At 52.8% G+C, this 21,783-nt stretch overlaps 7 protein-coding genes across 7 annotated transcripts; 4 read left to right on the top strand and 3 right to left on the bottom strand.

The window, feature by feature from the left end:
- Positions 1-2,817: 2,817 nt before the first annotated feature.
- Positions 2,818-3,659, bottom strand: TRIREDRAFT_105975 (uncharacterized protein; the record flags this gene model as incomplete). The annotated part of the gene is made up of 2 exons (XM_006964077.1): positions 2,818-3,538; positions 3,610-3,659. 2 exons carry the CDS (start codon positions 3,657-3,659, stop codon positions 2,818-2,820), a joined length of 771 nt encoding a protein of 256 aa, XP_006964139.1.
- Positions 3,660-5,058: 1,399 nt separating this feature from the next.
- On the bottom strand, positions 5,059-5,949 carry TRIREDRAFT_59624 (uncharacterized protein; the record flags this gene model as incomplete). Its single annotated transcript, XM_006964076.1, has 1 exon — positions 5,059-5,949. One exon carries the CDS (start codon positions 5,947-5,949, stop codon positions 5,059-5,061), a length of 891 nt encoding a protein of 296 aa, XP_006964138.1.
- Positions 5,950-7,153: 1,204 nt separating this feature from the next.
- Positions 7,154-10,360, top strand: TRIREDRAFT_76771 (uncharacterized protein; the record flags this gene model as incomplete). The annotated part of the gene is made up of 1 exon (XM_006964236.1): positions 7,154-10,360. The coding sequence occupies one exon, from the start codon at positions 7,154-7,156 to the stop codon at positions 10,358-10,360; it is 3,207 nt and encodes a 1,068-aa protein (XP_006964298.1).
- Positions 10,361-12,524: 2,164 nt separating this feature from the next.
- TRIREDRAFT_3330 (uncharacterized protein) lies at positions 12,525-14,025 on the bottom strand (the record flags this gene model as incomplete). The annotated part of the gene is made up of 4 exons (XM_006963946.1): positions 12,525-12,722; positions 12,782-13,543; positions 13,601-13,742; positions 13,826-14,025. 4 exons carry the CDS (start codon positions 14,023-14,025, stop codon positions 12,525-12,527), a joined length of 1,302 nt encoding a protein of 433 aa, XP_006964008.1.
- Positions 14,026-14,890: 865 nt separating this feature from the next.
- On the top strand, positions 14,891-17,074 carry TRIREDRAFT_59234 (uncharacterized protein; the record flags this gene model as incomplete). The annotated part of the gene is made up of 4 exons (XM_006964235.1): positions 14,891-14,953; positions 15,041-15,394; positions 15,493-16,801; positions 16,854-17,074. Coding segments are annotated over 4 exons (1,947 nt in total), but the record flags the coding sequence as incomplete, so codon positions are not given.
- A 720-nt stretch (positions 17,075-17,794) lies between these two features.
- TRIREDRAFT_105970 (uncharacterized protein) lies at positions 17,795-18,839 on the top strand (the record flags this gene model as incomplete). The annotated part of the gene is made up of 2 exons (XM_006964234.1): positions 17,795-17,858; positions 17,929-18,839. 2 exons carry the CDS (start codon positions 17,795-17,797, stop codon positions 18,837-18,839), a joined length of 975 nt encoding a protein of 324 aa, XP_006964296.1.
- Positions 18,840-19,671: 832 nt separating this feature from the next.
- On the top strand, positions 19,672-20,457 carry TRIREDRAFT_105969 (uncharacterized protein; the record flags this gene model as incomplete). Its single annotated transcript, XM_006964233.1, has 1 exon — positions 19,672-20,457. The coding sequence occupies one exon, from the start codon at positions 19,672-19,674 to the stop codon at positions 20,455-20,457; it is 786 nt and encodes a 261-aa protein (XP_006964295.1).
- Between the last annotated feature and the right edge of the window lie 1,326 nt (positions 20,458-21,783).

The raw sequence follows: 21,783 nt of genomic DNA, 5'->3' as shown, positions 1-21,783 counted from the left end.
CATCTTGCTCCACCAAAGGCCAGTCTCAACTTCAGAACCAAGCGCAGGCTTTCGGGTGAGGATTCGCTGCCCCTTCAGCAATGCCCGACTCTCCTCCCCTACTCTTCCATCAGCGAGCAGCATTTCAACAATCTCCTCGCGTCTCCATATGTCAGCTTGAAGAAGAGCTCTAGATCTAGGCAGTATAGCCCTGTCGGGGTCAGTCTGTGGGTGAGAAAGCAAGATGCGTACGATTTCGGTGTGTCCTCGGATGGCGGCTGTGGCGATGGGCACAATCTGGTTGTTGTACGCCCCAAGATTCGGATCAATGTCAGGGTGCGACACAAGGAGCCGGGCAATGTTTGGGAGGTTCTTCGTGACGGCAGCGATGAGGGGCGTGAAACGAGAGGTGGGATCGATGAAGTTGACATTAACTCTTCCGGTATCGATGAGCAGCTTGACGACTTCGGCGTCGACTTGATGATCAACCGCAATGTAGAGGAGCGACCAGCCGCGGTCGGTTCGAGAATCCGGGTCGACCAATGGACCTTGGGCTAGCAGGAGCCGCACAATTTCTGCATGTCCTCCGCTGACGGCGAGGCCGAGAGGCGTCAGTCCGGTATCAGATCGAGCATCAGCCAGGATGCTCTCTTGAGCCAGAAGCAGGCTGATTGTTTCCAGGCTCCTGGACATGATTGCGTGATGCAATGCCGTCTCCTGGTATGCGCATCTCACGTTGACGTCGATTCCAGGAACATTGAGGAATTGGCGCACAATCTCGGCGCGTCCCTGTTCTGCTGCCATAGCCAAGGGAGTTAGCATACGATTACACCTACTAGCAAGCTCTTGAAATAACTCGTTGACCGGCATGCCATATTCTATGAGCTTTGTCGAGGTACCGGTGGAGTTTCTCGAAATTGCCCAATTGAGAGCAGCACAGATCTTGCTTTCGTCGTTGAAGCTCGCTTTGTAGAGCATGGGGTTTCCCAATGCATAGAGAGACCAGCATGTTTGAGACAGGGACGACAAGGACTTGAGTTGATCTTGGCTCTCCAAATTGTCCATGATCATGAGCCAGAGCTCGGCGGGTAGATTTCCGAGAGGCATGCTGGGGGGCTGGTCGGAAGTCTGAGGGTGAAGTGAATGAAAGTAGAGCTTGATGTGAATTTGATCCTCTTATTCTTCGCTGCTCAGAAGAATCACATTACGGTCTATATAGCCAGAGCCGTGAGGTTCTCATTGAACCTACTAGAGGTCGCGAAGTGTGTCGCTGATGAACAGCTCCGAGACAGAGGTAAAGAAGAGAGATGAACAGGTATGCATCGATTCCGAGACCACGAAAAGTCATATTGAAGCCAAGACGGATACTGAACATGGCAGATGAGCCAGGCATCGGTTTCTGCAGAGCTCAGCCTGATTCTGCGTATATTTGAACATCTTGTGACCATTTCTATGCAAAAAATAGCTAAATACAATGTATCATCACGGGTTTCATAGAGGGCAACAAACGTCTCTCAATCCAGTAAGTTCTTAGATGCTCTGAACGAGGCAAGGCGGCATGCCATGGGAAGTGGATAACCACTTCAACAACCCGGTTCCATGGTCTAACGGTTATGACTGCGGATTCTGATTCCGCCAGCGAGGGTTCGACTCCCTCTGGAACCTTTTTTTGGGCATGTGAACGTCTTACTTTTTTTCCTTTGTTCAGAACACTGGCTCTAGCTGTGCATTTCGGGGTGCAGGGACATGATCCTTGTTTGACAATCTTCTTTTTCTTTTTCAAGTTTTGCAAGGCGTTGTGACAATGTTCAAAATTGGTGGTAGCGGACCACACAAAGTGACACAACGCCCACGACCAAACCAACAACCTGAAGGTGACGGCAAAAGCGACCAATTTCAGACCTGATAATGAACACTTCCACTTAAGATTGGTTACCCATCAGTTCATCTCTTTGAGCCTCCGTCTCGCAACTGAGCGCCGGTACACTGAGACAACGACAGCCATCCCAAGTTACTCTGCGTTGCTCACCTCCCACGAATCATCCCGCGCCAACATCCCAATCAGCTCGACACACATCTCAACACACATCTCGACACACATCTCGACACACATCGTCTTCCATGGGACAATCCTTTGTGAATTGTCTTGGGGCTGTTCAAACAAGCCTGGTGTGCTCGAGGATGGCCTCGGCTGGCTTCCTACTGCCGTCAACAGCTACGCTGACCATGAATAGACTCAGAGATTGCGACACCAGGATGAAAAAAGACTCCCGCGCGAAGAATCGACAAGATATCCAGCGTCTTTAGTCAAACACTCGAGCATGGTCTAGCTCATTTGTAGCGGCCAAAAAACCACGACATTTGTAGCGGCCAAAGAACCACGACCGGGGTCGAACAACATCGGGTGCGCGTAGGTCTTGGGGTAATTCAAGAACCAGCAATTGCTGGCCCCAGTATGCATGTATGAGCCTTTTCACATACGCTTTCCTTGCGAGATGAGAAGCAACATGTCATCGCGCACCTAACCATCTCCAGGTTTGCTTATTGCGTGGAGAGTAATCGATCCTCAGCTACCAGCTATCATCATGAGACTCGGTACATGTAATGGCCATGCTGCGGTCTGAAGTCTGCTCTCCCACCCATATATTGTGCTCCCCATGAGCTCCCCATGAGCTCCAGAAAGAAAAAGTCCGACAAAAATCATCCGTGTTGCATGCAAAATTGGACATTGCATGCCTAGACGCTACGCGAGCATAGGATAGACCATAAACAAAGAAAGTCAAGTGCTCCAAACATGAGGGAGAAGCGAAAAGTTCTTGGACCAGGGTATCACCATCATTATTGCCGCCTCATCCACTCATGGATGGACAACGCCGTCATCATGACCATGAGGTCAAAGTCGCGCCCTCTGTCGACTTCGATCTGGAGCCATCCCGCGACTCCAATGGCTGTCGCGTGAGTGAAGATTGCGAGAATGTTGCCTTGTTCGTCGACGAGCTTTCTGTTGTGTAGGCTGGCGGCGCGAGACTTCTTCCCTAGGACGCTGACATGACGGGTGCGCTTCCATGTGAACTCTTCTCGCTCACCTTGGCCCGTCTCGACAATGTGCCCGTCGCCTGAGAAGGATACGGAGATTTTCCGCTCGAGGCTGCCCAGTTTGGGCTTGATGAAGTCTTCCCATACGATGGGCTCGGGGCCTGTGGGATCGCCGAATCCAATCTTGAAGTGTCGTGATAATTTTGGCATATGGCACACGATGAGGACGGGCGCCGTCTCGTCGGGGCCGTCGAGTAGCGCGAGATCAGGTTTGCCGCCCTTGTGGTACGGCAAGTTTTTGACCTTGTAGAGAGGCTCCTCGCCGTCTGGGATTATCTGGTAGGAGCACTTGAAAGCTGGGCGGACGATTTGGAAGAGTCGGGTCATTTTTTCTTTCTTCTCCTCTCTATTGAAGGCTTCAGGAAGCTTGATCGTTGGGGAGATGAACCGCTTCGAGGCGGATTGCTCTTTATGTATGCCATGCCGTAGCTGAGGCTGGACATACTCGATTGTTTCATGATAGCTGGGGCACAGCGTCAAAGAAGCTCAGCTTGACTATAGAGCAGGCGGCAGCGCCACTTGGAGCTCTCGTACTCATCGCATTCTTCGGATTTCGGCGAGCTAGCAGGGGTCAAGTTTAGCATGATGGGCTTACCGGGTAGCCGTCAGTCGATCATCTGGAGAAGGACACGACCTGTGGGAAGCGGGATTCCGTACGAGCGATGGATTTTAAGTGTACGAAATGTTCCGAGAGCTTCTAGAGAAGACCTCTTTGCGTCTTTCGATGAAGAGTGGTGATTTTGGGCACTCTGGCGATTTGCTTGGGCAGGAAATGGTGGCCAGAGTTGGCGGGATTGGTGCTGTGATTTTGACCAGCCATGTTCAGAGAGGAACGGCAGTAGAATTACGAAACAGACGCTTGAGATTCAGCATGACCGAAGTGATGCTACTGTAATACTCTCTGCTATATCAATACTATCCATCTTTGTGCTTCATTGGCTCTGGAGCCGCTCGTTGATTCCGAGATCGTCGCCTCGACGTCTACTGTATTGCTACATGACTGGATCGTGGACGCAACGGGGTGGTTCTCTCTGTAATTTTCTAGACGTAGGCACATCAAGGAACACAGCAGCACCAGTTTGAGCTTGTCACGAAAAAGCAAACAGCCAAATATCAATAACGATACATGTGACTCTCAGGGGCTTCACCACGAGACTCAGCAGCCTCGTGTTACTATTGCATCTACACAGATATACAGCCACAAACCCTCCATCATCGAGTCGACCCCAAGATCGAGCCAGCTTCCCGCCTCCCAAACCAAACAGACAGCCGTCCAGCGCGCCCAACTGGCTCCATCTCCTCCCCACACGCCGAACCGCGTCGCGGTTCTCCCATACAAAACGCGATGCCCTCACCCGGAAGTCGAGCTTCGCCGCCTTCCGGGCGATTCTGCCGGCCCGCTGGCCCTCACCGCTTTCACCCCCCTATATATTCTTCGCCCGCTCCCGCAAAAGCGAAGCTTTCTCTTCTTCTTTTCTTCTTTAGCTCTCTTTGCCTTTTGGCTTAGATCAAGTGTAGTATCTGTTCTTTTCAGTTTAATCTCTGAAAGGTCCCCAAGGGGACCAATCGTGATTATTCTTATTTTTGCACCTCGAGCAGTTTCCTCTGCGCTTGCGCATGATCCTGCTCACTGTGTCCCTGGTATTACACTGCCTCCAGGCGACGCGACCCTTTTCATTGTTGCTTGGGCAAGCCCAAGCAGTGAAGAAGAGTCTTGACTGAGCTGCTCTAGAGTTGATGTGGTGTTGTAGTGTTGTGGTACTACAGGTACCACCTTACAGAGTGAAGCAATCACTGAGTAGCACCAAAACCTGCAGAGGTGAAAAGAAGGACCATGAAGCTATGGCCCTGCACTCGCGATGATGCGACAAGATGCACCCAGAGGGAGACAACGCGTCTGCCTTCCGCATACACGCTCATTATGATGCTCAAACCAGCAACTACTATATACCTTATTTACCTCTACAGAATACCTCTCTCTTCTCAGTATGTCGAAGTCGCGATGCTCAAGCGGCCTCCATCCGTCAGCAGCACACTCCCGTCCACGTATCCTCCCGCCTTGCTCGTCAAGAATAGCATCGCCCCAGCGAACTCTTCCTCGGTGCCCATCCTCGCCAGAGGGATAAAGGATCCTGGCAAGCTGCCCTCCACGCGAATTTCCGAGGTGGAAGCTTTGATGTCTCGCTCGGTTATTTGGCTCGGATACAGCCCAGGCGCGATCGAGTTGACTCTGATCTTGTGCGGTGCCAGCAGCGTCGCGAGCTGCTTGGCCAACTGTACTGCTGCTGCCTTGCTGCTGCCGTGAGCAAAACCAGCCTTAGGGAGACGAGCAAAGGTCGCGACAGAACCCGTAACGATAATCTGAGACTTTTGTGGAATAACGGCTCTCTTGTTTCCCTCGTCGAGCAGTTGCAGAAACGCAAGGGCAGTGTAGAAGACAGCCGTGGCATTAACGTGAAACGACTGCGTAAACTCCTCCATGCTGTACGTCCAGAGACTCTCCTGGATAGCCTTGAGATCGAGGCTGTCAATGTTCTTGACCAAGTCCGAATTATCAGCCGTGATGATGCCGCTGTTTGCGAACACGACATTGCAGTAGCCCAGCTCTGCCTGGACTCGGTCAGCAGCTGCCTTGAGCGCGTCCTTGCTCGTCACGTCGCAGACAACAGGTCGTATGGCCTCTGGCTTTGGAGAGCTATCTCGTGTGGCTATCAGGGCATCTTCTCGTCGTCCGAGCACGTAGACTGCCTTGGCCCCGTTGACGGCGAGGGCGTGGGCTGTGATTCTACCCAGGCCAGAGCCTCCCCCAGTAATGACGGCAACGAGGCCATCAACTCGAAAGAGAGACTCGACACTGTAGGAAGTCGGATTCATCATGGATTCTTTGATTCTTTTTTTTCGGGTGGTGTCCTTAGGACTTCCTTCTGGGAGGTCTGCTGCAGAAAGCACTCCACGCTTTGCTTCCACCAGTCTGTATTCTAGGAGCATCGACAGTCTCAAAAAGACAAACAAGAGTTGATTGATTTTGAATATTACGCTCAACTACTACGGGCCACTACCTAGTACTTATGTGAGATGCCATGCAACTACGTCGCCCTCTGTGGATAAATCATCTTCGTGTCTCTTTAGTGTGCTGACAGACAGGCCGAAGCCGAAAAGTCGAGGTTCCAGCTCATTGCCTCTTTGGTCAGCATGTTGCCACTACCTCAGGTACTGGACGCTGACTCGACGGGAGTCTATTAGAGGCAGTTTCAGCGCAGCTGGGGCATCACGGCTGACCTCAAGCCTCTGTAGGCGAGCCCTCAGTGGAGGCTGGGCGCTGAGGCAGTTCGCTGAGAGACCCGGGCCATTGAGCGCCTCAACCACCCAAGGTATGGATGTGGAGGTACCTATAGTAGAGGCTGACAGTTCGCCTTCCTACCCATGGTTTACAGCGAAAACGTCATGTCTGCATCTATACCTTACCTGTCCTTGGCTTCCTCTCGACTGGAATTCAACGATCATCTTTGTTTATGTCTCACCATCAATCGTTTGCATTTTCCGAGCCTCCGTCTCGACCACCGACGTTATCGCATCTGCAAGCTATTCTTCGACACCTCATTTCGCTCCATTCCAGCTGCCTCGGCCAGCATGTCATGCATGAACAGCACTGCAAAGAAAACGCACACTCGATGGCGTGTCGCCCCCTGCTTGATACGATAGGATAGCAACCGTCGATTCGATCTAGCTTCGCGATGGAGCCGTCGGATTGGACGTGTGTTGCTCCTATTGGTGGTTGATATGGACCGGCCAAGGGGGCCTGAAGAGCCCGGTAATCACATGTGAAACTCGATGGGCAGCAAGCAGGAGAACAACACTGGCCTCGTCACCATGGATGGCGATGTTGGGTCTTCATGTGCTGTCTAATAACCGACCCGATTCTCCCTGCAGGCTCTTTGACGACCGACCTCCGCCGCTGCGGCCCCTCGAAATGCTGATGTCCAGCACTCTGCATTGTCCCACCAGCTGAGTCGACTCTGCGATCGCTTCTGAAGGAACAACAAAAGAAAAAATAGAAGAAAAAGAAAGAAAAAACATCATGCCGACAGATGATGCTGTCGTAGCCTCAAAGCAGGCCCAGCAGAAGCAAGGACCAACGCTACTCCCGTCGCCCGTTGCCCAGGCCGTTAGCCTTGCTGCTCGATCGACGTCGCTTGCCATACGCATTGGGTCGGTGGTCAGCAATGCCAGCCTCGATGCTGCCAGACTGACAACCCTGGGTGGCCTCGGGCTGGCCCGGGGCTTGATCGAAGGCGTAATGAGCCGCGCCGCCAAAGACACCATTGAACAATCGAGAACCGATCTCGCCGTTCAGGATGCAGAGACGGTCCTGGAGCGCAGCCTCGAGAGCCTGCATTACGCCGTCACTCAGGCCGTCTTCTGGACGTCTGTCAGCTTTCGACTCACAGGGACAACCATATCGACTGCTTCCGCAGGCTCGCAGCTGCTCTTGTCGTCCTTCGACCAGCTCTTCGGCTCGACCGATTCTTCCCGAGCTGTTGCCAGCATTGTCACGCTTATCCGCCGCGAGTTTGAGAATCCCGCAACGGGTCTGCAAGGAGAAAGAGTTGGTGTCATTGACCTGACTCTTGCCCTCAGCACGCTGGCCTATCTGCAACGAGCATGCCGTAAGACGGTCGAAGAAGAGCGCCGGAGACAGTCATGCGAAGAAGTCATCTGGGATGTGGTGGTCCTGGAAGACGGAGACAGAGTGGATATTGATGAAAAGGTGTTGAGCGAGATTCGCGGCGGCTACGGCCCCGGGGACAAGGACGAGATTCCTTCGTCGCCCATTGGCAGTTCATGGACCGGCACCGAAGACGATGAGGCTGTTGTATCGCGCCTTAAGAGCCAGATCATGGCCTCCCTCACCCCGGGTACAACGGTGTCTGTGTCCAACTCTGTATCTTCAGTGCAAACAATCACTGTCGACGTCCATGGGCCCCGGCTTCTCTCCTTACCAACACCGCCAGGAGCTGAAATTGTTGAGACGAAAACTCTTCTGGCCTCCGGAAGCCAGCTACCATACACATCATCGAATCAGAGAGACCAAACCTCCACAACATCCTACCGAGTCGTCTATAAGTTGCACCGTCAGAAGAAGGAGACCTCGTCATTTCCAGGCGACGAAGAAATCAAAGACGACGCGCTCGAGATCATGTCTGACAACCAGAGCTGCAGCAGCGAAGAAACTCTTGCTCCAGGGACGCCTACGATTACTCTTCCTGAGTACCAATCTCCCCCCGTTTCGCCAAACTTGCTGCCGTCCTCGACGTTTGCGTTGCACTTACGGCCATCTACATCTACCGAAACCAAGCGGCGCCATAAGTCACATTCTCATGATTTCTCGAAGCCGACGCAGTCGAGCTCTCGCAAAAACAATAGCGACTCAGCCAAGGCAGTTGCTTCTCGAACATCCACGGCTGTCTCAAAAGAGCCGATATATCTCGAAGATCTGGAGGCCTTGGCCAATCAAAAGAGGCAACGCACGCCGGTTCACAGCGCAAAATCTCAAGATAAATCACATAGGCAAGCTCACTCGGGGAGCCGAACTGAAGGAGGAGCTTCTTCCAGATCATCGGACAAGAAGACAGGCTTGCGGCATGTCCTTCGAGGAAGCGGTCCGTCCATCTCATCCATCTGGACAAAGGAGTCCGGCCCGATGGACTATGTCACCGCTAAAGACAAGTCAAAGCTTCACCTCAAGTCCTCTCATAGGGACTCGAAAGATGGACGACCAGGATCTCCAAACAGCGACTTGGCAATACGCTCGCCTCCCGAGCACCACAACATCTACCTGGTGCCACCTTCTGTTGGCCACCGACGAAATCGATCGTATGCCACCAGCATCTATAGCGTGGGAACCAACGACTCGCAGTCGTCTCTGATGCTGTCGTCGTACTATCAAAAGAGTGCCTATAACACAGCAGACGCTCTCCGGGCTCTCCGCGAGGAAGGATTCGTCGACGGCACCTTTCCCGAGGGCCACTTGCTCCCCAACATCACTCGATATATGCGTTTCTCATCGGCGTGCTACGGCTCCAACTTCCTGAAACTTACCGGGATATCCAACGAAATACCTAAAGTTGGCGCTTGGGACGGCACCCACCACGATATACAGCATTTTCTTCACCACACCGAGTCACAAGCCGACAACATACTGCTAGCTTCCTTTGTTGATCCCAATGGAGGCAGTGACTCTTCTGGTGCCACCGGGTCAGGTGTTCCCCTTGTCCATTATATCTCGCTCGATCACGCAGCCAAAGCAGTCGTGCTTGCTTGCCGAGGGACGCTAGGATTCGAAGACGTCCTGGCTGATCTGACTTGCGACTACGACAGGCTCGTTTGGAGAGGCAAGGGCTACAGAGTGCACAAGGGTATCCACGCCTCTGCCAGGAGGCTGCTTTACGGTGGCGATGGTCGCGTGCTGATGACGCTCAAAGAGGCTCTGCGCGAGTTTCCCGACTATGGGCTTGTTCTATGCGGGCATTCTCTGGGAGCCGGTGTCACATCTCTACTGGGGATCATGCTGTCCGAACCCAATCCTCTAGGCCCCGGATTTGTCACTTCTGCCGAGCCATATACCCTCAGGCCTCCACCACACGAGGCTCTCGTCAACGTCAGGCTGAGCGACATCCGGCCTCCGTCAGGCCGCCGCATACATGTGTATGCGTACGGTCCACCCGCCGTCATGTCGTCTTCCCTCCGCAAGATTACTCGAGGCCTCATTACCACAGTTGTTCATGGCAATGACTTGGTGCCTCACCTGTCCTTGGGCCTACTCCATGACTTCCAGGGCGTTGCGCTTGCGTTTAAACAAGACGAGAACAATACCAAATCCGAGATCCGGCAACAGATCTGGAATGCTCTTCAAGATAATGTCTCGGAGCGATGGTATTCTTATCGCAGCGCGAGCAAGGTTGCGAGTAGCGGGGGCGTCAGTGATGAGGAGAGATGGATGCTACCGGCCCTGGAGAACCTGAGGGCGGCCATGAAGGGAAAAAAGCTGCTCCCACCAGGCGAGGTCTTTACCATTGAGACGCAGCGAGTCCTTCGCAGAGATGCGTTCCTTTTGTTGGACGAAGAGCATATTGGACGGCCTGCGCAGAGGATTGTGCTAAAGTACATTAAAGATGTCGAGGGCCGCTTCGGAGAGGTGCGGTTTGGTACGAGTATGTTGACGGATCACAGCCCGGCAAAGTACGAGGATGCTCTGAACAAGCTGAGGGTGGGAGTTTCTACATGACGGCTATCTTTTGATTAGGTTCCTTTCTTCTTACATGATATGAGACATGGCCATGCGTATAGACATGGTTTGTCTTTCTAGATTATTAGGCTGTGTACAAGGCTTGAAATGCTATTTCTCCGAGAACTGATCTGTGTCGTCATTTCATATCCTCTGCTGGATTCCTATCGCTCGCTGAGCGAGTCCGAGGAGCCTATCCTGGACATCGTTGTACAAGCTGTCGGCGGGACTAAATTTGACTATCTCGGAATGAGATCGCGCAATAGGGCAAACATGGATATCGTCAAGCTCCCAAGAACGACAATGAACGGCTGAAGCCTTCGTTACGAGGACTGTCGGGGGACCGTTCATGCGCCATCTGCCCTCTTTATCCTGTTTGAACCGGCTGTCAACATCCCAAGCAACATTTGAAAGGACGATTGTTCGTAATACCTGCTGTGCGGTAGGTGATTCTGCTGTTTCGTAGAAGCAGATGATTTCCGCTTGTCCTTGATCGCCCAGAGCAGGGTGGAAGTTCTCCTGAAGCAGGTCCAAGGCCGGAGACGACTCTCCAATTGACTTGATCAAGGGAAGGTTAGGGCCATCGCCCACCATTGGAATAAGCGAAGCAATATCCATGCCCCTGTGAGGAACACCAAAGAAGACGATCCCGTAAATCGCCCGAAAAAGCTTCTGGTCTTCTTGACTGCGAGATTTGGACAGCGTGATCAACGTCTGTGAAGTATGATGTCAAATTGAAGTCCATCATGTGGTGGCACACCTCACTTACTTTCTTGACGATCAATCCGCCCAAGCTATGGCCCATGAGAATGATTGGTCTTGTTCGTTGGCCTTCAACTAGAGCCAGAAGGTTTGAATGAAGCGCAGTCGCCAGATCATCAATATCCTGAACGCTTCTACTTCCAGGCACCGTCGACTTATGGCCGTATATCATGATTCGTGCCATTGAACGACCAGTTTGAACATTGATGAGGTCGGACGAAAGAGCGTCCTGAAGCCACATGTAATTTCCATTCTTATCTTTGAAGGACCCGTAAGCGTGTCCCCCAAGCCCAGAAACAGCAATGACACTGATGCATTGTCTTAGTACGGGGCAAATCTTTGGAACGGCGTGCATACTCAATCTCATGGTCTTCTACAGGAGGTGCGAATAGAGTCGTCATGCCGATGAAGCCACTATCTAGCCTCAGTGGGAGGCTAGACACGGCGAATTCACTCTCTTCTGTTTCAGGCAGTGGAATATACCATGGCCTCACAGTCTTCTCCGATGATGGAGGATTCAGAAAGTTTACTGTGGCCGTTTTGAAGTTTCCGTCTATCTCATCTGCTAGAGACTTGACAGTTGGCTGAGTGTCAGGCTCATGGAGCTCGAGATGGCGTTGCAACTGATCTTTGCCCCAATCGAGGGGCACACCTCGTATACGGTATGTAGAACCTCCCTTTGGTCCTCGTCGAGGCTCAGGTATGGAGGCGGTTTCGTTCTTGATGGATAATGACATGGTGAAGTTTTGAAAGTAGACTGAGAGAAGCCTTCGCGATTGATAGATTTCATGGTGAGGCACTCAATGCTCTGACTTTATATACACCTTTTCTAAGTCTCTATACTCTATCACAATGTAGGTCTAGCGTTATATCATAGGGATTTACGACCATCTATGTTTCGTACTAGTGAGAAGCGAGGTGGTGTTTCGGCCGATGAGATGCAGGGCTAATGCGTATGCTGTAGGACGCTTTCAACCAAAAGATTCCGCCATATTTCACTGCCGACTCCATACACGCCACTAGATACCCCCCCAATAAGCGCGGCAGATGGTGTTTAGCACCTTTTAGGCTACTACCGGCGAAGGATTCGGTGATACCGCTTGATGCGTCTGCCGCGGCCCCGCTGTAGCCCGCGAGAGTCGAGGGTCGGCGGCTATTTGCATGCTGCCAGAAGCCGCTATCCGGGGTCACTGCAGAGGAAACGTCAAATGACAACTCATGAATTAAGCAAGAGGCTTCGAAGGTGTAGGCTAAGGCGCCAACAGAAACGCTCGTCACTTGTGCCTGAGCCATTCGTTAGTACTTGCATCCATCATCTTCACGGGAGGTCGTTAGGACGTCAACATACGGATCGGAAACTCGACATGGGCCCTAAGAATCCAGTCACTTCGGACTTGTCGCTCTATACGACAAGTTTATCTTTCGAAAAGGCAAATCGGGCTGCGGTAAAGAGCACAGCTCCGGCCATAAGAACAGCACCACTGAAGATGATGCCCTGAGAGTAGCCGCCATACGTATCGATGAGGGCACCAGTAATCGGAGTGCCACCCAGAGCGCCAAAACCGATGAGAAATGTGGACATGCCCAGGTATGTTCCAATCTGTAGTTGGGTCAGGCTGCGATCCCTTTAGTTTTTTGACGATATGACTGGGCGCTTACCTTGCTAGGGTGATCAGCCGTGTGAGCAATGGTGGTGAACATGAGGGCAATGATGATGCCGCTGGTCGCGCCAAACAAGATGGACAATACTATGAGGCCTCCTGTCGAGGTGATTTTGAGCCAGCAGAACATGAGGATTCCAGATGCGTAGCAGGCCACAGTAATGACGTTGAACTGACCGAGACGCCTGGCAACGGCACCAGCAAATACTCGGCCCAAGAAAGAACCCGCGTTGATCAAGGCGAACAGGTAGGATGCAAGGCCGGGAGACATTCCATGTAATGTGCCGTAGTCGGCGAGGTAAAAGTACGGGGTCCAGAGTCCCAATATGACCATGAAAAATGCCGCAACCTGGAGAGAGAAGGCGGGAATCTTGAATGCCTCTGGCAGAATGAACGCGCCAGTCCTCCGCAGAGACGTCGGACGAATGGTCACGACTGCAATTGCCAGCAGAAACAGAGTCAAGAAGCCACAGACCCGCTGGCCCCAGGCGAATCCGATGCTGTTGTCTTGGAGCAGGTTGGTCATGACTACCGGATAGATGATTCCTCCAATGGGAGAGCCAGTAGTGGCAAAAGCCATGGCTATGGGTCGCCTTTTGAAGAAATAATGACCTATGATGGATATTGAAGGAGTGAATATGAGGCCAGACGCGATGCCGATGAAGATGCCCTGGCAGAGAATGAACTGGTAGAGCTTTGTGCAAAGGCTTGTGAGCATCATGGCGACAACGAGGAGTAGAGAAAACGGCCTAACAATGACCTGTATCGCTCAGTGTCAGTAGTGATCCAAAGAAGGGGAACCTCGGGCCCATCTTACCATTGCTCCGTATCGATCTGCCAGCGGACCGGCGACCAACGCTGCTGAGAACTGGGCAAAGGACTGGATAGCCCCGATCCAGGCCACATCTGATGGTGAGTGGTCGGACAAGAACGTCTTGAGATAATATGTTTCGTAGACCCTGGAAAGCGAGAATTTGTCATGATTTGTGTTAGCGATGATCTTGTTATAAAGAATGTGGTGACTGGCCAAGTAGGTACGAACCCGAAGGAATTCACGTAACCGAACGATGTGAACAATATGCACCAGCATCCCAAGACAACCAGCCAGGCCCGTAGACCTCCTTCTGGAAACTCATGCGGAACTGAGTGGCCCTTTACTTCGTCAGATCCCTCAACAACCACAGCCTCTTCACCCCCTGGAAAAATTGCCGATTCGATCTCGGTAGTGCTACCCGGCGACATGGTAGCAAACGATGGGGCCTGGCACACAAATGAAGGGTCCTTGATCACAGAAGGGCTGTCACACTATCAAGATAGCCGAGCGTATATGTAGATCACTCTGCAACCGTCTATTTCTATCCATGCTCTACTGGCTGTATGGGTGTGTAACTTATATATGGCCGTTAGGCCTTACACATGAAGCTTTCCATCTCCGTATTCACCGAGCCGACAATCCACGATGAGCTGGGTGAAAAGTATGATATAGAGAGATAGTTCCATCTGATGGATATGCCCCCACTCTCCCGTGCTCGATCTACGAGGTGATTCCAGGCGGTGATTCTTGGTGTAAAAGAGCGAGCTGAAGCTGTGGGCGACGATACCAGTAGACGCTGCTCCAAGGTAGGAATGGTCTCGGAGAAAGTGGAAAGAATTTTCCGCAGCTGAGAGGGTGGAGAAGAAGCGGATGACGGAGATGGTCGGTCATTTCGCAAGCCACCCAATCATAGCACCCCGGCATTATATAGACGAACATCTCCTTGCAGTTCCAGGGACGATCCTCTGCAACCCTTGATATGACGATCGAGACGCGAGCCTGAGACCGAGGAGTTCTTCTAGAATGACAGACGACCCGGATCGCGCGTGTCCGGCTCCGACAATCGCCGAGGACGCGGTTGCGAAGAGCGCGATCACGCAGGCGGCCGGCGTCGAGGTTCCAGCTCCAGCTCCAGCTACAGCTCCAGCTACAGCTCCTACAGCTCCTACAGCTCCTACAGCTCCTACAGCTCCTACAGCTCCCACAGCTCCTACAGCTCCAACTACGGCTCCAAATGCGGCATCAGCTCCAACACCGGCTCCAGCTCTAGCTGAGGGCACCAGTGCCGAGCCTCAGGAAGCGCGCTCCAGGAAGAAGCGGCTGCAGCTGAGCTGCGGCGAGTGTCGCAGGAAAAAGGTAACGGTAACGCGGCAGAGGAGAAGAGCAAACCGATGAGAGATCGCGTCTGGCAAGTTCGTGTTCTAACCAGCAACCCATCGCCAGCTCTCCTGCGACAGAGGCCGGCCGTGCCGCAGATGCGTCAGGACGGGCAGAGCAGACCAATGCGAGTTTGAGACCAACCCGCGTTCAGCGCTGCTGCCCATCGACCAGGGTGCGCAGCTGGAACAGATCAAGTCCGACCAGGCCGAACTTCAGAGCCTGCGGGCTGAGATCTTCCAGCTCAAGGAGCTGCTCTCACGGCCTCTGGCGCCTCCTCCGCCTCCAAGTCACCCTCAGCCTCAGCCTCAGCCCCAGCCCCAGCTACATCCTCACCATGGCAGAGGCTCCCTCACGGAAGACTCGCGCGTCAGCGACTTCTCCTCCAAAAGAAGCAGTGAGATGGAATCCAAGGACATTGTGACCATCAGCCGGATTCCCAACAGCTTTAGTGACGGCCCGCCTGATCCCAGGGAAAAATCGCCACGAGGATACTACAGACGGCACGCCCTGCTGAGGTTCTTTTCAGAGGTAATCTCGCGCCTGACTCTACCGTGCTTACCGTTGATTGTTTTAACCCGGCGCAACAGATTCCACAGCTGTTTCCATTCATCAAGGAGATTGCCGACCAGTGGCTGAAGCCCTATGGAATCTACATCAAGAAGAACAAGGTCGCCAAAGATGAGAGCTGGAGGATGAAGATGGCAGCCAACGAGCAGCCTCTGATTGAAGGCCTCTTGCCGCCAAAGCATGACACGGACGTTCTGATTGCGATATACCTTGATCATTTCGAGCAACTGCATCGCATTGTCCACATCCCGACCTTCAACAGGGAGTATATCAACTTCTGGACGCCCGGCCGACCGCGGTACCCGACAATGGCAGCAATGATACTCGCCATGATCTCCGTGTCGGTCTGTGCCTCCGTCCACCTTGTTGGCTCTTCGCCAGTCCCTGCCAGCTATCGAAAAATGGCTGAGACGTGGATTTCCGCCATCGATGACTGGCTGCGACTGCAAAGCACAAAGCACCGCAAGCTCGTGCACTACCAGGTGGCCAGCTTGATGTACATTGCCAAGCGGATGAACCTGGTAGGGAAGAAGAGGTTCTGGAAAGATACGGGCTCCATGATCCAGGACGCAATCATGGATGGCTTAAATCGCGATCCTTCACTGGCAGATACCTTCTTCATCAGGGAGATGAAGCGACGGCTGTGGTACACCGTCCGAGAGCTGGAGCTTCAGAACTCGTTTGAATGCGGCTTGCCCACTCTTCTTCATACGATTGAGTCGAATGTCACAGCGCCGCTCAACCTTGCTGATGAAGATTTTGACGACACAACGAAGCTGACGCCCATGTCGAGGCCGTCCAATTCCTACACGGAGTCTTCGTACCAGTTCCACAGCTTCCGAAGCTGGGAGTTGCGTCTCGAGCTGTCACGACGTCAGTTTGGTTCCGGAGTTTTCAGGCCTCTCGATTATGACGACGTTTTGCGGTACACACACGAGATCACACGAGCATTGAACGATCTCCCTCCGTGGAGCAATGACAGGACTGACAGCAAAACTGATGGACGGGTGCTCCTGTCGTACTCGATGCTGGAGTTTCAGCTCAAGGAGTGTCTCCTGGCCATCCATCGGCCATATGTGGACAGGGAAGGCGGCAAATACCCCATCTCGGAAACGATCTGTTACCAGACAGCGCGAGAAATACTGCTTTCCAACATACAGCTCGCAGCCTTGGGAGTTCAAAGTCTGACACAACTCCGCGAAGACCTTGCAATTGCTTCGCTGCACATGACTCGCCTTACACTCATGCAACACCAAGGTGGGCTCTTCTTTCTTCTTTTGTATATCTAAGGAGGTCTTCTGACTTGTAGAAGGTTCCAACAGCATCATCATGGTCAATGCCTTGTCGACTGTCGACCTGCTGGAGCAGTGCCTCCCGGCCATTGAGGATAAATATCTGCGGTTCGCCGACCCTTGGAGCTTTTTCATGATGTGTACAGCCATTATGTTGATCAAAATACACCTCGGAAAAGAGACTCGCCAAACTGCCAAGGCGGCTTGTGCACGCAGATTTCTGGATCTGTACTACAAGAGTGTTTGGATGCATCACCCCTCTGACCTCGCTCAACAGCAGGCAATTTCTCGGGATATCGCCAACCAAACAAGTGTGAGTTCTATGATAACCGTTCAGGATTACGCTATTTCTTCTGGCACAGCCTTCGGGGATCAATCTAAGCTTACTTTTACGTCTATCCTAGGCTCCCGCTGCCTGTGCTCCAGCTCCTTCAGACGGAAGCGTCCTTCCCACCTCGGTGTGGCTTGAAAACAGCTATCCCGATGTATGTCCAAAGGCTTGCTAATAATGCTGCATGTACTAATCCTCCCACAGATTGGGACCGATCCGTTCGACCTATCCGTCGAGATGGACGTCTGGGACGAGGCGGGATTTCCTCTGCCGGGATTTCCCAACTGCTAGCCGAATTCCTATACCTCTCGTCCCGTTATTTCCGAACGACTGAATTGCAGATACGACAATGAACCCACCGCTGCACATTGGATATTTTCAGCCAGTTTATCCGCACCTATAATGTCATCCAACTATATGTGGGGGGACAGTTTGGGGTTACAATAACCCACATCATCTGGTGCCACATGATGCTTCTCCTCACTCGATTTCGATATCAGCCGAGCATGAACGACTTCGGCCGGCTTTCCTTACATTCTGTCGTCTACAAGAAAGACGAAGGATTCATAGCATCAGACAACAAGGTTTAAGCGATACTTGCGTGCTAATATTAAAGTCATTCCATCAATGGCATCGACCACGTCCTTTTCTGTTTCCGGGAAGACCGCCATAATAACTGGCGCCGGCTCTGGTGTGTATCCCTGACTATGAGAGGAGTCTGTGGTGAAAAGCTCAGTCAACTTACATATGACCTGGTCCAGGCATCAATCTCGCCTTTGCGGAGCTTCTTCTCGCCCGCAATTGCAACGTCGTCTTCGCCGATCTGGAGCTGCGGCCAGAGGCAAAGGATGTTGTTTCGAAACATCAGAGTGAAGACGGGGGTCGGGCTGCATACATCCGCACAGACGTGACCTCGTGGTCCGACCTTTCCAAAATGTTCGATTTTGCCCTCGAAACTTTCGGAGACTTCGACATCCTCTGTCCAGGGGCGGGAGTATACGAGCCCAACTGGTCCAACTTCTGGCATCCTCCTGGATCGAGCCAAAGCAGAGACGCAGTCGACGGAAATCACTATGCGCTTCTCGATATCAATCTGACGCATCCCATTCGCGCAACCCAGATAGCCATATCCCACTGGCTATATCCCCGTCCTCCGGCACAAGGTTCCAAGTTCGATAAGGCTCCTGCCAAAGTGTCGTTCGACAACCCCAAGAGAGTGGTCAACATCACCTCAGTAGCCGCCCAGATCCCTACCTTTAGAGCCCCTCTATACGGAGCATCCAAATTCGGCCTCCAAGGCTTCATCCGCTGCCTGGCACCGTTGGAGCCTCGATTCGGCGTGAGAGTGAACGGTGTCGCGCCTGGAATAGTCCGCACGCCTTTATGGATGGAGCATCCAGAAAAGCTGATCAACGTGAATGATGCCCAGGACGCGTGGGTCACTCCCCAAGAGGTAGCTCAGGTAATGCTGCAGTGCGTTGAGGACAGCGTGAACGTTGGAGGGACGATTCTGGAGGTTGGCGCGGGAAATACGAGGACTGTCAAAGTTTTCAACGACGAGGGCCCCGATCGAGATCCCGCAAAGGGCCTGATAACCAGCAACAATGAACTTGGCGACGGAGAAGTGGTTGAGTGGCTGCATCAGGAGGCCATATGGGGACCTCATGCATAGGCTTCTTCGAGCCCTTGTTTCTTTTGTGCTGATTACACATCTTTGACTGTGTCTAGGGCTTTCAACGGGATTCATATTCAGCCTTGTGGGGGAGACAGGCTGCATGAGCGCAGGCAGGCCCGTGGCCCTCAACCCCCTCCAGACTCGACGAAGCATGCCGATTACATGCATCGTGAATCAAAGTATGGATGTCTTGGGTTGTCTACCGCGAATGAGAGATTGAGAACTATTCAGTTCGGCGTCACGGGCTCCACCAAGCAAGATAGTGTGCATGATTCCAAAGTCAGGAACACCAAGTGCTTACAGCTGAAGCAGGCCCCACGGGCCTGCAGATATTACCCGCGAGCATCTGAAATCAGAACCCAATTATGCCTCCTATCATATGCGATTCCCGGCGTGCCCACCCATGTTAGAGTATCCGCCTGCTTATCCTTGCACCTCGCAACCAACTCAGACGGGGGGGGTTTGTGGCGCAGGGTTCTTGTGCTGAGGGAGCATGGCACTATATTCTGGAATCAAGACTTGCAAGGAGTTGAAGTAGTTGCCATATGTTCTTGAAGGAACAGTCCACGAATTCAGCTATGAGTCGCGCCAAGGAAACGGTGCCGGCAAACTGGGATTCAGAGCATAAATAGGAGGAGCGCTTCCGCCGCTTGATCGGGAAGAGGGACGTAGACAGCATAGAGATCTCCTATTGACTGACTGGCTCTTGCAAACCATCTCAACTCATAGATTTCTCTGCGCAGAAGAAGAAGCGCTCAGTCTGTTATACGCCATCATCATCATCATCATCGACACAAGACACAATATCCCCTCGCGATACGCTGCACCAATGGCTTCCATTCTCCGCAAACTCTTCCGACGGAAGAAGCAGCCCCCGCTGGTCTGTGCCGTCAACCTGGATGCCGACGGGAACCCTGTGGGCGAGCATCCGGACCATGTGCATACGGATGCATGCTTCATCAACTTCGAGCCTCTCGCCGTTGCGGAGCTCTTCCAGTCGCAGTCGTGCCAGTCGTGCCCTCCAGCCCTGCCCGGCATCCACGCCGCCACCGCAGACCCCAACGTGCTTATCCTGACGTATCCCGTGACCCTCTTTGACCACACGGGCTGGAAGGACACCTTCTCGAGCCTCGCCAACGACGCCCGGCAGCGTGCCTATGCCAAACGGTGGGCTCGCACGAGCTTGTTCACGCCCCAGATTGTCGTCAACGGCGTGGCGGATGGCAGCGGTCGAACCAAGGAGGAGATTCAGCAGATCATCCAGCAGGGCAGAGACATTGCCAAGGCCCGCGACTGGCACATCTACCTGGACGCCAACGATACCGAGGTCCGCGTCGACACGGACAAGCAGGAGGCGCCTCCCCACGAGATTTCGCTCATTGTCTACGCCAATACTGACCAGACGGTCAAGGTCGGCAAGGGCGTCAACAAGGGCAAGAAGATTAACCACCGCAACGTCGTCACGTCTGTGACCAAGATTGGGGATTGGTATGGTGGTAATGCGATTTGGAGTCTTCCCACGCCGAGAAGTGCCTTGGCTCCCGATCAGGGCGCCGCGGTCATCATCACGGAGGGAGGCGTTGGAGGGCCCATCATTGCAGCGGCCAAGATCTAAGGCAAACGGATATAAGATGTAGATATTCGGCCAAGGAGGGGGGTTGGATTGGTTGTAGCATATGTTGTTGTTGAGAGATACCAGAGGAGCGCGTGGCTCCTATTTGTATTTGCTGCTACCTCCTTATGCGAGCTTGCTTGAACCCGTCTTCCCCTTGGGCCTTGCCTCGTGTGGTCTCCCGGTTCTTCCTTTAGGCTGGTGCCCAATTGTGTGATTGTTTCTGACGACGGGTTGCTGCAAGGACCGGTTATCCGACGCGGATTTGTCACGTTTGCAGGTGGATTTGCAGTGCTAGGAGGTAAAGAGAAGCTGCAAAGACCAGCAACGGTTTCATTTACGACCTCAAGAATTTCAGGTGTTGCTTCAGTCAGCTATACGAACGTGACATACGGAGCTTCAGTATCAATGTGAAAGTGAGCCAATGCTGAGATTTATAGTGAGGCTTCTCAAGGTGTAGTCACCGTAAAGTATAGCGATCGCCTCTACACGTCGTATCAACGCCTCTGACTGACGGTATGATCGAGACTCTCGTGGTCTGGTAGTACTAGACAATCCATTCACAGCCGCGTAGTTTCTTCCATTGGTACGGAGGGAACTCATCCAAGGGCTTCATGGAACGGCGGGGCCATCCAACTGCACAAGCGATGATTCCTTGACACTTACGCAACCATTACTCAGGATTTGTAACCGACTATCCTCGGGAACGAACAGAGCCTTTACATCAATAAGAGCTCCTTGACTGGGTCGCTCTTCGCATGCTGGTGGGCCGTCGAAGATGGCAAGCGTTGGGAAGCACGTTTCTCCCCAACTACCTAGTACTCTCTTAAAGAATCTTGCCTCTAGCCAAACAGAGCCTGTAGACATCAAGTGCTGGCGGTGTATTGGTATAATTTCTAGAGAGACTACATCTATCAGACGTCGCCATAGCATCGGAGCTACTCTAAGCGAGCTCGACGAAGTCGGCAAACGGTTCCGTGATGTGGTAAGCAATTCCCTGTAGCTTACGGATCGAGACGGGGCGGCTGGTCAAAAGCTCCTCGTATTCAACAAAGCTGGGGACTTCAGGGATATACTACGCCGCTTCATTTGCCTACTGTGGCTAATTGAACCTGCCAATATGTTGACTTCATTAGCCCTCGCAATGATGCTATTGTTCTCGTTGCTTGAATGGAGATACCTACTCATGTACCACCACCTACATTGGATGACCCTGTGTGTGTGTGCGTATCATTGCAAAGTGAGCCTCGTCTCCACGGCGAGTCGTTCACTGTATCCACTGGGTGATGTCGATATGGCGGTAGCACGGCATATCGGGATCCCACTCTT

The sequence above is a fragment of the Trichoderma reesei genome (genome assembly GCF_000167675.1).
Source record: "Trichoderma reesei QM6a unplaced genomic scaffold TRIREscaffold_6, whole genome shotgun sequence".
Taxonomy (NCBI): domain Eukaryota; kingdom Fungi; phylum Ascomycota; class Sordariomycetes; order Hypocreales; family Hypocreaceae; genus Trichoderma; species Trichoderma reesei.
Note: the sequence above shows the minus strand (reverse complement) of the source record. Positions and strands in the feature narration are given on the sequence as shown.